General features: G+C 46.1%; 1 protein-coding gene across 1 annotated transcript in view; it reads left to right on the plus strand.

The window, feature by feature from the left end:
- The first annotated feature begins 1,505 nt into the window (after window positions 1–1,505).
- The window catches only part of LOC107535222 (ephrin type-A receptor 5-like), a 68,194-nt gene continuing 57,407 nt past the window's right edge, over window positions 1,506–12,292 (plus strand). Inside the window, exon 1 of the mRNA XM_087827541.1 lies at window positions 1,506–1,662. Coding sequence (XP_087683667.1) covers window positions 1,506–1,662 — 157 coding nt within the window. The remainder of the gene's footprint in view (window positions 1,663–12,292) is intronic.

Below are 12,292 nucleotides of genomic sequence, written 5' to 3' on the forward strand. Positions count from 1 at the left end.
TTTTTGTGGATGCTTTCTCTGCAGTCGTTTCTTTTTTTACACCAGTATAGGAAAATTGACCTTCAGGGGTATGTCTTTGAGAGAATGAATGGGAAATTGAAGAACAATATTAAAGCCAGAGAAGACATATAGAGGTGAAGCATGGAAAGTTAATTGTTTTAAATTGTGTTTCTTTTCCGTAATTTTGTCTCTCAATGCATTAGAACATAAAAACTTAAAATCATTATTTTTTTAAAAACCCAGAAATTATTTGACCCATGCCAATTTCAGTAGACTTAACGGCACGTGCCTGCACATCGTTTAATTTCTAGGATGCCCAGACACTGCTGCAGGACACCGGTGAACTGAGCCGCCGCACCTGCAGGTACCTGGCACACTGCACATCTCCAGGAGCCGCGTCCTGGGGCTCCCCGGGGCCTCCGCCGTCGCTGCGGCCTCCGTATTTAGGAACTCTGCCCTTTACTTCTGAAGACAAAGCGGACTAATTACCCCGCTGCAGCGGCCAAGGACGGGGGGCACGGGAAGGGGCAGCGCGAGCGAGGCCGGCGTTAGACCCCAGTCGGCCGCCCGCAGAGCCCGCGGACGCGCGCGGCGCACGCGGTGCGGGGCCCCAGCCCGCGAGCCCGCCGCCGCCCCCGCCCCCGCCGCCCCGGGAGCCGGCCCTCGCGGGGTGGGCGGGTTCCCGGCGCTGCTTCCCCGGGAGGAGGGCGCCGTCCCCGGGACGCCGGCAGCACTCACCGCGCCGCTTCCCCGCGCCGGGCGCCTGGTCCCCGCACCTCGCGCTCGCGGCCGCTCGCCACCCGCGGGGCTGCCGGCGGCGGGGGGCGGGGCGGGGCGGGGCGGGCGTGGGCGGGGCGAGCGGGGAGGCGGCGGGAGCCGGGAGCTCGGGACCCCGCGGGAGCGCGCCGTGCGCTGCAGTTTCCACCGCGCCGCCGCCGCGCGCAGCCCGCCGCTCCCCGCGCCGCGGACCCGCCGCCGGCACCTCCGCCGCCCGCGCAGCCCGCAGCCGCCCCGCCGCCGCCCTTTGAACTCTCGGGCTCCTTCCTCGCGGCCTCGCGGTGGCTGCCCCGCCCCGCGGCCTCGCGGCCCCGCCGCCCGCACCCTCACCGCCGCTCCTCCTCCCTCCCTTTTCCTGGGATTTCTTCCCGACTTAGGGCGACTGGTCTCCTGACGCTCGGCCCTTCGGCCCCGAGCCGGGAGCGGCTCGGATCCCCCGGGGCGTCGGGAAGGCGCCGGCCCGCAGAATCCCGGGGCGAAGGGACGGGCGCGGGACCTTCCCGGAGCCCGAGCCCGAGCCCGGCCCGGCCCCGCGTTCCGACCGGGCGCGCATTCCCCGGAGCCCGGGGCAGCGGAGAGGGTCGGAGCAAACTTCCGCGGCCCGGAGCACCCGCGGGCGAAGACCCCACGGGCGACGACGAGCAGCCGCGAGCCTTCCACCCCTCGGCGCGGCCGGGGCCGTGGGCTGAGCCGCGCGGGGCAGCGGCGGCGGCGGCGGCTGGGAGAAGATGCGGGGCTCGGGGCCCCCCGGCCGCGGCGGCAACTCCTCCAGCACCCCCGCGTCCCCGGCCGGCTGCTGCTCCGCACGCCGCAGGGCCCCCCTCTGGACGTGCCTGGTGCTGTGCGCCGCGCTCCGGACCCTCCTGGCCAGTCCCAGCAACGAAGGTAGAGCGGCGGGCGGCCGAGGGACGCGCGGGGGCGAGGCGGGGCCTGGGCGTGCGGCCGGGCGCGCGGGGCTCGCCGCGGGGACCGCACCTCCCGCGGGTGTGGAATCGGCACGTGCCGCGGCTTTCGGGGCTGGACGCTCGCTCTCCTCCGTCCCCGGTGTCTGTTGGACCCGGGCTGCGGGAGTGCGGGGCGCCCGTGCGGAGGCGGGCTGGGGGTCGGGCCGAGGGGCGCCCGAGCGCCTCGCCGGGAGGCCGGTGCGCCTGGCTCGCGGGGCGCGAGGGGCTCTCGGGAGCAGCGGGCGCTTAGGAACCGCTGTTTGAGGCTGGTGATGGGAAGCGCTGTGGGGGTGGCTGGGTGCTTTTATTTGGAGGGAAAGTGCCTTCTGGGAGCTGTTATTTAGGGCATCGCCAGCTGCTATTCTGGGGCGGATGGCCGGGCTCTCACTTCCCCAGGGAGGGGCGGCGAAGGCTGGAGGCGCCCTGCACTCTGGGGCTCGGAGTCCCGCGGAGGCGAAAGTGAAGAAGGCGCCGAGGTGGGCGCAGCTCGGGCGGCGGGGCGGCGTTGCCGGGAACTCGCTGCTGGACCGCAGCGCGCTCGACTCTGCGTTTCGGGGGGAAAAGTGCCCCTGGGCCCGGCGCGGGACCCTAGACTCCCCAGCGCCCGCCGCGCGCGGCCGGGAGAGAGGGGCCAGGCGCGGGCGGCACCTGTGCGGCGCGGGCTCCGAGCCGGGCGCAGCCCCGCAGCCGGGGCCTCGGGGCCGCTGCGGCCGCGCTCGCCCGGCCTCAGCCCAAGGACGCCCTCCTGTCGGGCGCGGGCGGCTTCCCAGCCCGCGACCTGGGCTGCGGGACGCGTGGGCTCCACCAGGAAAGCATCGGGCCCCCGCCCCTCCCGGGGAGGCTGGGGTTTCGGTTTGGGGCCCGGACGCCGCGCCTGAGGCACAGGCAGAGCCTTCGGATTTCCTTCCAGTCCTCGCGGGGGCGGCCGGCCGGGGAAGCGCACCGTCCGGGTCGCAGGGGCGCCGTGCGGTGCGGTGCGGCGCGGACGCCGCAGCCCCGGGGACCGCCCCCGCCCGCCGCGGACTTCTCCCTTTAATTCCCGACTTTTTACAGTCTGACCTAAGGGTTCTCTCCAGTTTGACGTGTCTGTCTGTCTGCGATCCCCCGCGCTGAAAATCCAAACAGGGTGCGTCTCCCGTCCCCGGAAAGTTGGAAGGGTGCTGTCCGAGCTGTGGTCCGTTTACCAAGCGTCTCCTCCCACATTCTGTCGCGGGTCCAGGGACTGGCGCGGGCTAGAGCCCTGTCTTTAAATGTCCGATGCCGCCGGCAGGGGCGTCCTGGCTCGGCCTCCCGAGCGGTAGCCGTGCGCGGCCGCCCGCTGCCGGCGCGGACTTGGCGGGCGGGGCGGGGCGGGGGTCAGCCCGAGCGGGAGGGAGGCCTGGGGGGCGGGCCGCCCCGTGGGAGCGCGGCCGGGCCGTGCGCGGGCGGCGGAGGCCTAGGGAGCGGGGCGCCGGGAACCGCGCCGGGGAGGCCGAGGGAGCGGGGCGCCGGGAACCGCGCCGGGGAGGCGGAGGGAGCGGGGCGCCGGGAACCCCGCCGGGGAGGCCGAGGGAGCGGGGCGCCGGGAACCTCGCCGGGGAGGCCGAGGGAGCGGGGCGCCGGGTCTGCGGGAGGCGACGGCTCGCTCCTCCACGGGCCCGCGCGGCGCCCAGCCAGCCGGAGCGCACGGCCGGCCTCGCGAGGGGCTGCGGGGGGCTCACCAAAAGCCTGCGGGGAAGGACTGCACACAGGCTCGCCTGCTGCTCGGAGCGCGCCTCGTACAGTGTCGCTATTTCATGTAATTAACAATAAACTCGTGCCGCTGTGTCGGACCTCATCTCATCCATTCCATCTCTGCCCAACACAGTTTCCAGTTTCCCACGAGGACCGCCCCGGACCTTTATTTATGTTCTTCCCCAAAACGTATGTGCGCCTTTCTGTTCTTTTTGTTTCTCTATGACAGTGTTGGAAGTTGAACAAGAACATATGAAGGCGTTCATATTAGCAGTTTATTTATTTAAAGATCCAGCAGTGGAGGTTTAAGCTTGTTTCTGGCGGTTTATGGTTATTATCGGGGAGGAAGATTTGATGAGCACACTGAACCCCTTAATAACTTGCTCCCCTAAGCTTTGCTTTCTGCAGCCTGTAGATGCGTCGTGTGTCCCAGGTGGCCGTGTGCACAGGGTGGGCCAGCCTAGGTTTACAGTCGTGAGTACGCAAAATACAGTTTATTCCTGTAGTATTGTGAGTTACTGTATTATTTTCCATGGGAACAACTGTAAACCTACGCTTGCTCCCCATATTACCTTATATATGTGTATAATGTAACGCTCCACTCTGTGACAAAAATTTTTTTCAAGGCAGATAGAAATAAATGTGAGTTCACATTCATAATTAGTATTCCAGTTATTTATAAAATTTAACTTCGGTAGACGTAAATAGGCAGAACGGAACAGAAAAAGCCAAACATATATCTAGGATCTTGGGTTGTTGTGCAATGAATGTTAAGACGTGTTCGACAAAATACAGGAGGAGGAAATTTTACTATTTAACCTGCATTCTAAGATAAATATATATGCTCTTGTCTTACTGCATACATTAGGCATAAATTACCTGTGGAAGAAACCTCCGAACTACAGGATAATACACAAAACTTTTTATTAAAAAATGATCCAGAGGCGTATTTAGCAAGAAACTTATCTAGGATTAATCAAGCAGAACAAATATTAGCAAGTGTATCAAGCGAAAATTTTAACAGATTTAATAAGTAAAGGGAGCTTGTCCACTGTTACGAATACTGGAGGTTGCCCTGAACTTATTCAATAACTGCCACTTTTTGCTGTCTGGAGATATATTTGTAAACAAGCATTATTTGACAAGTGCTTTTCGCAGCAGGGATTCTTGGCCAATTACCATTGAACAACTCCGCATTGAAAATGATTCACCCGCAGTGAATCAAGCTTAATTCATTGAAGCTACAGTCAGTAATGTCCCAGTAAAGTGCTTCTGACAGTTGTCAGCAGTTTGTATTTGAAAAGTCCAGTTTCTTGTCTCTTGAGTGTTTTGTATATTTGAGAGAGTGGGATGGAGGCGATCTGGGGGGGGAAAACATAAGGGGAAAATATTGGGGGCTAAATTGTTTGGAAAACAGTCATTAAATTGTAAACGTTTTCAATGGAAAGAAAGGATGGGAAGAACGTTTGTTTTAGGGTTTTTCTTGGTTTATAATAGGACCAGGCCCATAAAACAGGTTTGAGGACATAATAGATTTGTAAAACTAAGGCGCTTTGTTTTGCGGCCTTGTCATCCTGCTGTAACTCATTTCCTTTTAGATAAAGTGGCAGGACCCCACAGAAAAGGGACGGTAAAATCATTCCCTCACTAGGACGCCACTAAGCAAAAAGGGAAGCCATTACCCCTACTTGAATCACAGATTGTTGGAATTATAAGGGACTACGAAGAGTTTTGGGGTTTTTTTTGTTTGGTTGGTTGGTGGTTTTTTTTTGTTTTTTGTTTTGCTTTGTAAACCATGAAAAGGGGGCTGAGGATTGGGTCTTGAAATCTTAAGATTTTTTTTTTTTTTGAGGGAGACAAATATATTCTTGGGTGACTGGTAAGAGGGTTTCATTTTCTCTTATAAGACAGAAAAGAGGGTGGACAATTCCTGCATTTACCATGGAAATTTCTCCTTTGAAAATATTCTTGTAATATTGCCATTTATAAATACTATACATTTTTTATTTCAATTGACATAGAATATAACTGGTATGGGAAAGGGTACTTTTTTTATACTTGGAAATGCATTACTGATCATTATTTATATTATTAATACTCTACAAAATGTGACCATTTGGAGTATTCTACATAAAACATCCAAATGAGATGATATAGCTGCTTTATGGACAGACATTCCCAAAACTCTTTAAATATTAAACTTTATTCAGTATTGCTACTGTTGAGAAAATAACTGTGCTTTAGTTATTTTTCATTATATTTGTGTTGATTGACTTTACCAAATTCAGTTTTCTCTGTTTGGAGTGCTTTTTTATTTATTTGCTTGTTGACTAATTTCTCTTTCATTTGGAAGAACGCTTTCTATGTTTGACTATAAAAATAGAGTATATTCACTAATGATAGCTATTTTCCCTTTTATGAGTCCAACTTGATCTCTTTTGAAAAGGAAAAATCTGCTGTTGGTATCTCAAAGGCATAACTAGTTTCAAAAGTATTTGATAACTCTTTATACTTTATTTTTTCAATTTAAATTAGCAGATATATTCTATTTTACTAACGAAAAGTTTGAACTTAACTTAGCAGAAGATGATTATGACACTTTTAACAATCTTAAAATAGTTTTACAGTTGTTTTCATAAAGCTTGAAAATTAACTAAACTCTGAATACCCAGCCTTGTTTATAAATCATTAAAAAATTTTTGCAGTATTTGTCCTTATGTTTTTTCAGAAATGGTGAATTTCTACCACAAAAGCAATATGAAAGCTAAAAATATAAATTGTTACCTTAGAGGCTCAAAATGATTCTTGCTGTTCTGTTACCTCTGATAATATGTATTTATTTATAGAGCAGAATAGCTCCTACTGGTACACTCTACTGGGTAAATACACATTTAGTTATTTTATGAAAATGTATAGAATCAGTTGGTTAGGTAGTGATTTCTTCAAAGGAGTTATCCTAATCTATTGTATGCATAAACACACCTGGTGGTTTTTTTAATAGACATTAAAAAATTTATCGTGTTCTACCCCAGACCAAGTGAAACACTTATGTTTCTATGGGTGTATTTAAGGGTAGCTAAAAATGAGTTCTAAGGACTTTGGAAACACAGATTAAAATGGTTCATATTTTTTACAAAAGTTTATTATATCTTTAATGTAATAAACAGAATGGATTTATTTGGTGAGATGTATTGATATAAGAAACAGGTTAATAACAGGAGAACCTCTTGTCTATACATAACAATTCTTAAAGCACTATGTAGCAATTAGAAAACTAGGAGATCTGACAGTTATCCACTGTGAAAATCTTGTCTGAATTATTGGTTCCACTGAAAATGTTTAAGTCAAAATGTAAATGATTCATTTTTAAGTATTCACTTTTGAACTTCCAAAACAATTAGCATGAGTACACAGGGAGTCTCCTTTTATAACATATTTACTTGTCCCTGTTTAGTTTGTGACTTTTCAGACTTTTTTATTATTATTCAGAATTAATGATACAGATTTTAAAGTGTTGAACAACACAGAACTTTTCTTTTGAACAAGAAGGAAGTGTTTAAGAATTTATATTAAAATTTGGACAACAGCTCATTTTTGATAATACATTTATCAACATAGACAAGGTGTCCTAATGAAGAGCTTTCCACAAAAATACTAATAGGATCACTGATGCCATAAATTGTCCTATGAAAAAAGGTATTTCTAAGTCAAGTTATGTATAGAGAGTAACAGGTATTCTTGAGTATTAAAACTGGACTGGAATTCACATCTTTCTTCTCACAATAGATTTTACATCTAGTGTAAGACTTATTCATTCCATGTATTCTTATCATATAAAATGAAGAGATGGCTCTGATTTAAAATTCATATTACAATAACTATGAAAACAATTACATTCTTTAAAATATATTCCTAATCAATGAATTTAATGAGAAATAGAGATTTTTAAATTCCCTTTTAGCTTCTTTCATTGCCACTGTAAAAAAAATTCTTGCCCGCTATACTGTGTTAGTGTAAAGCAAAAAATACATGAGTAAAAAGAAAAAGGAAGTGTTCAAGGTGCATAACAATTTGAATTGTTTCTGGATAAATGACTGGTAATCTGTGGCCTTGCTCTTCTTGTTTTGTTTTCTAAAAGCTCAAATTTTTCATCTAGTAATTCTAATGAGAATCCCAGGTGTTGCCAAGTCATAAAATGGAACTAATTTAGTAAGTGTACCACTTCAAGTTTTTTAAAACAATGTGGTTAGCATGATAACTGCCATTTAAGGTTAGTATAATTTTTAAATGACTTTTAAAAATCTTCAGTGATTTAAAGAAATCATAAGGAATCATTTCTGGTACTTAAAAATTGCTTGAAAATCCTCTAAAAGAATACGTGAGCTTTGCCTTTAGGATACCACTTACAATCTATCCCAGCTACAGAGAACCTACTACATTCTGTTCATAATTAAGCTTTATTCTGGCTCTTCTTTTCTTAGATTCCCACCCTTTAATCTCTGATCAGTTTATGTGTTACTTTGTTTGAAATCATTTAAATAATTTCTTAAATTAATGGTGAATATATAGAATATATAGAACTATGTTGAGAACAGTTGACCTTAGGTCTTGCATTCTTTCTTCTGTATGTCCCAGCAGCTCAGTGCTCATAGCTTCAACTATGAAGCTTTTATGAGGCAGAGTACAGTGACTCGTCCTGCTTGTTTGTGTGCACATGGACACATTTTGGGGTGTATGAAAAGGTCATGGGGAGGCTGGAAGAAATAGTGGGATGTGATGCTGAAGTAGTATTACTATAAACTTATATTAATAAATATGCTTGGGTTTTATTTTTATACTATTTTTTAAAATGCCAAACCTATACACACACACACACACACACACATACACACACACAAACTCTTTAATTTTATATTTGTTTTATTCTGACTCTGAAGCTATAAATTCCAGTCTAATGAAAAAACAACTCTCAGTTCACTGTATTTCATCCATGTAGATTTTTATCTTCTGTTTCTCTGTAAGCTGTTTAGTTGAGTCATGCCAAATACTTGTGGCATTAGAGACACCCCACAGATTAAATAATTGGGATTAAAGTGTCTGTGATGATTCTAATTCTGTTTTAGTGGCTGGACTATTGCCCAAGCCATCTACTTCTATCACACATCTTTGCTTCTAACTAAACTGGGCCCATAACTCTGTTAAGTGAATGATTCTGGTATTAAAAAAAAAAAATCAAAGAGCCAAATCCTGAAGGTTAAAATATTTTGCATATGCTTTGTGAGAAAATGTTCCTACTTGGAAACATGTTTTGGGCTAAGTATTGGAAGAATTAGAGAAAACACAGTCTGTTCTTTTGCTCTGAGATGTGTAGTATCTTTTTTTCTCTTATAATAATTTCATACACATCTTCTTTCCCCCTCTTCACCTCCTTTCCTTAATCCCTCCCTCCCTCCTTGTCTTCCTTTCTCTCTTTCTATATGTATATTTTATTTAATAGTGTTAACAGAAGTATAACTTACAGCAAAATGCAGAAATAAAAAGTATAAAACTGATGAGTTTTATTAAGAAGACACACCTTCATCTTCCCTTTCTCTCTCTCCCTCCCTCCCTCCTTTCCCCCCACCTTCCCGGTCAGACACCCCATTCATACAAAGCCAAAACAAGATATGGGGCTTAGAGCCCAGGCCTGCTGTGTTCCAACACCCCAGGGAAGTTGTAATTCCAAATTGGGTGAAAAGACAATGGTAGTCTTCTGTTAAATAAATCAAGGGGCCCAGTCTCTAAAGATAAAGAGTAGACCCTGTCAAACCAAGTCATACATTTTTAAAAATTAATTTATAAGTCAGAAGTACAGGAGTTTAAGGTGTCTCTGTCAGTTTTGTGTTTCTTATAAGATAGCTCACTTATTTACTTTGCATTGGCTGTCCCTTCCTGTTCCAGGACGCTTGTTAATGTCTTTTCTGTGGGAAGACAAACTCAGCAGGTAGATCCGGCTGGCACCAGTTCAGCTCAGCAGTGCACAGCAGGAGCTTTCTCTGCGAGCCAAAGTCTCGCTTTCACCCGGAGCTCTGGCCTCCTGTGCGGGCTGGACAGGTGAGGCCCACTGCCTGGTCCTGGGCAAGATGACAGACCCCCTCTTCTCCCTGAGTTTCACTCTAGGAGACTAGCCATAGTAAGTCTCCTACAAGGGGGTACAGCGAGCCTTCTGAGAAAGTAGAAAATACTTGGAAACTGCCGTGCATGAAGGATTTCCACCATGTCTAGTTTCAAACCACCATATTAGATATTTCTGGAAGGAGGGGAACAACAGATATAATCTTGCAGATTTAGAATCTCTGATTTTTTCTGTAAGTTTGTGAAACAAAGTAGGGAAAGAACTTAATGATATGAAATTACAAAGAAAATGAGCCAGGGAAAAAACACACCCTACCTTTGAAATTCAAAACTGAACTAGTCTTTTTTGTTGGTGGTGGTGGTCCTGTTTGGGAGGGGGGTAACTCTAAGCTCTGTGGATACTCACTTTGTTATTTTTCTTGACCTCAGTTCACTTTTTTGTCATTTAGTACTGTCTACTTTGCATAATTATCGTGGAGAACAAACAAAATGAAACAGTTTTCTAATTGGTTTAGTACTACACAAATGTAAGTTGTGGGAATGTAGCTGATTAAAGCTCTGCACGGTCCACATATGTAAACACATCGCTCGCTGGGTGAGGATCAGGATATGTGAAGGCATTAGGTGCAGCAGTTTTGTGGATTTAAGCTTATGCTATGTGAGGACGTTTCCTTAAGAGAAGGGCTACGCGAACACCTTGCTTTTGCAAATGTAGCAGAAAGGGAAACGCTTCGCCAGTGCCTCAGTGGCGTGGAGATGGCCCCTGTCCTTGAGGGCCCTGTAGCTCAGCTTTAATTAAGCTCACAGTAATTGCGCCTCTCCCTGGGTGGTGCAAATGGAGAGATAGAAAGACCGTGCAATGACCTCTGCCGTGTATCAGTGGAATGATCTGGAACCTTTCACCTCAGATTCTGCATAATTACAATGGAGCGTTAACACACACACACACACACACACACACACACACACACACACACACGGTTTTGTAAAACATATAATAAGAATGTGTGTATGTTGTCTAGTAAAGTGCCTAGAGCAAATCAAGTACACAACAAATATTAGTTCCTGTGTTTCCCCCACCACGAAATGTCGTGTATTTGAGATGTGGTTTCCCAGTCCCAGTTTATCATCTCCCTTGTATTGGATGATTATAGGGAATCTGGGACAGAACAATCTAACAGCAATAATTGCATATGCAGATTTTTCGTAGAGCTAGCCAAGATAAAAATCAGCCCCACGATGTTGTCCTCATTTAATGCTGAGCACTGGGATTTGATTAGGAAGTGCAGAGGAAGACCGTTAGTGGAATTTTACCTCAGTGTTCCAAGGGTAGAGGTCAGATTGGCTTTTTAGCCACAAAACACATCAAGATATATCTTCAGATATTTTAGATGTTTAATCCTAACATAGTATGTCATCAATTTTACTATATATCAGTGACTTTTGACCAGTGTGCTGGTATGCCACAAGAGTTTTTAAAACATGCAATACCTATTTAGTCAGGGGCACTGACCTCTTTTCCCTTAGATTGTCAAATAAAAAGTGACAGCAGCCAACATAACAATAACCATTTGGTGTGAGTGAATCAAAATTATACCTATTTTTTTGTCAGATTGGCAAAAGATGGCATATATTTTTTGGTGTGCTGCAGAATTTTAGTAATAGTTTATTTGTGCCACGAGATGAAAAAGGTTGAAAATCACTGCTATATATATGTATATATCGTAAAATGCAGATAAATAGGTATATATACACATACATGTGTGTATGTATATATATATAGACATGTACATATCTATATGTATATATCTATAGATATATATATATAAAGAGAGAGAGAGGGAGCGATATTAACTTGACCTATAAGATGCTGCTGAAAGTGTATAGTTGGGAGTATTAAATTCTTAAAGTGTCCTGAAACAGATATCTGACAATATAATTTGACACCACTGTGTTAGCCTGAAATACACAATAATCTGATGTGTTCACTTGTATTAAGAATTTAAAATATTACTTGGAAATGTAATTGGGATTTTATATTTTTCAAAAGGTTTTAATGTAATTCTGCAAGGGCTTTTTTTCTATCGTAAGCAAACATGAACAGGTATAAGGAGGTTTAGAACATACTACATTTAGATCTGATTATGGAGTGCATGTGTGTATTTGCATGCTAAAGAGTTTATGCACCTGTATACAATGCTTATAGCTCACATTCGTTATTGACATGCAGTGTGCCAGGCATTGTTCTAAGTAGTTTACATATATATATATATATATATATATATTGATTTATTTTCCTCAAAACAAGCCTAAAAAATAATAATATTATCATTATCATTATTTTACACCTGAGAAAAATGAGTCAGGGAATGGTTAAATAACTAGCCCACAATTATAAGTCTGAAAGTGATTGAAATCTGCATTCAAACCCAGGCAGTCTGACTCCAGCATTGCTTTTAAGACCATTGACTCAAGTATAGTAAAGGTGCACACAAAAATTCATGTGCAGTCCTGGGGATATTTGCTCTCATGATTACTCGTAGCTCCAATTTTACCCCCTCTCACTAAATACTTGTATAACTGCTGGTCATTGGCTCTTACACACTGATTTACCCTATGTTGACATCTCCTTACGCATTGCTTCAAACCCTATTAGCACAAGGCAAAATTCCTTGCCACACATTACTTCCTTTCCATTTCTGGGCATGTATTCTTTACTTTCTACATTGTTTTCTGTTACTTTA

The sequence above is a fragment of the Miniopterus natalensis genome, chromosome 1 (assembly GCF_054644295.1).
Source record: "Miniopterus natalensis isolate mMinNat1 chromosome 1, mMinNat1.hap1, whole genome shotgun sequence".
NCBI classification, from domain to species: Eukaryota; Metazoa; Chordata; class Mammalia; order Chiroptera; family Miniopteridae; genus Miniopterus; species Miniopterus natalensis.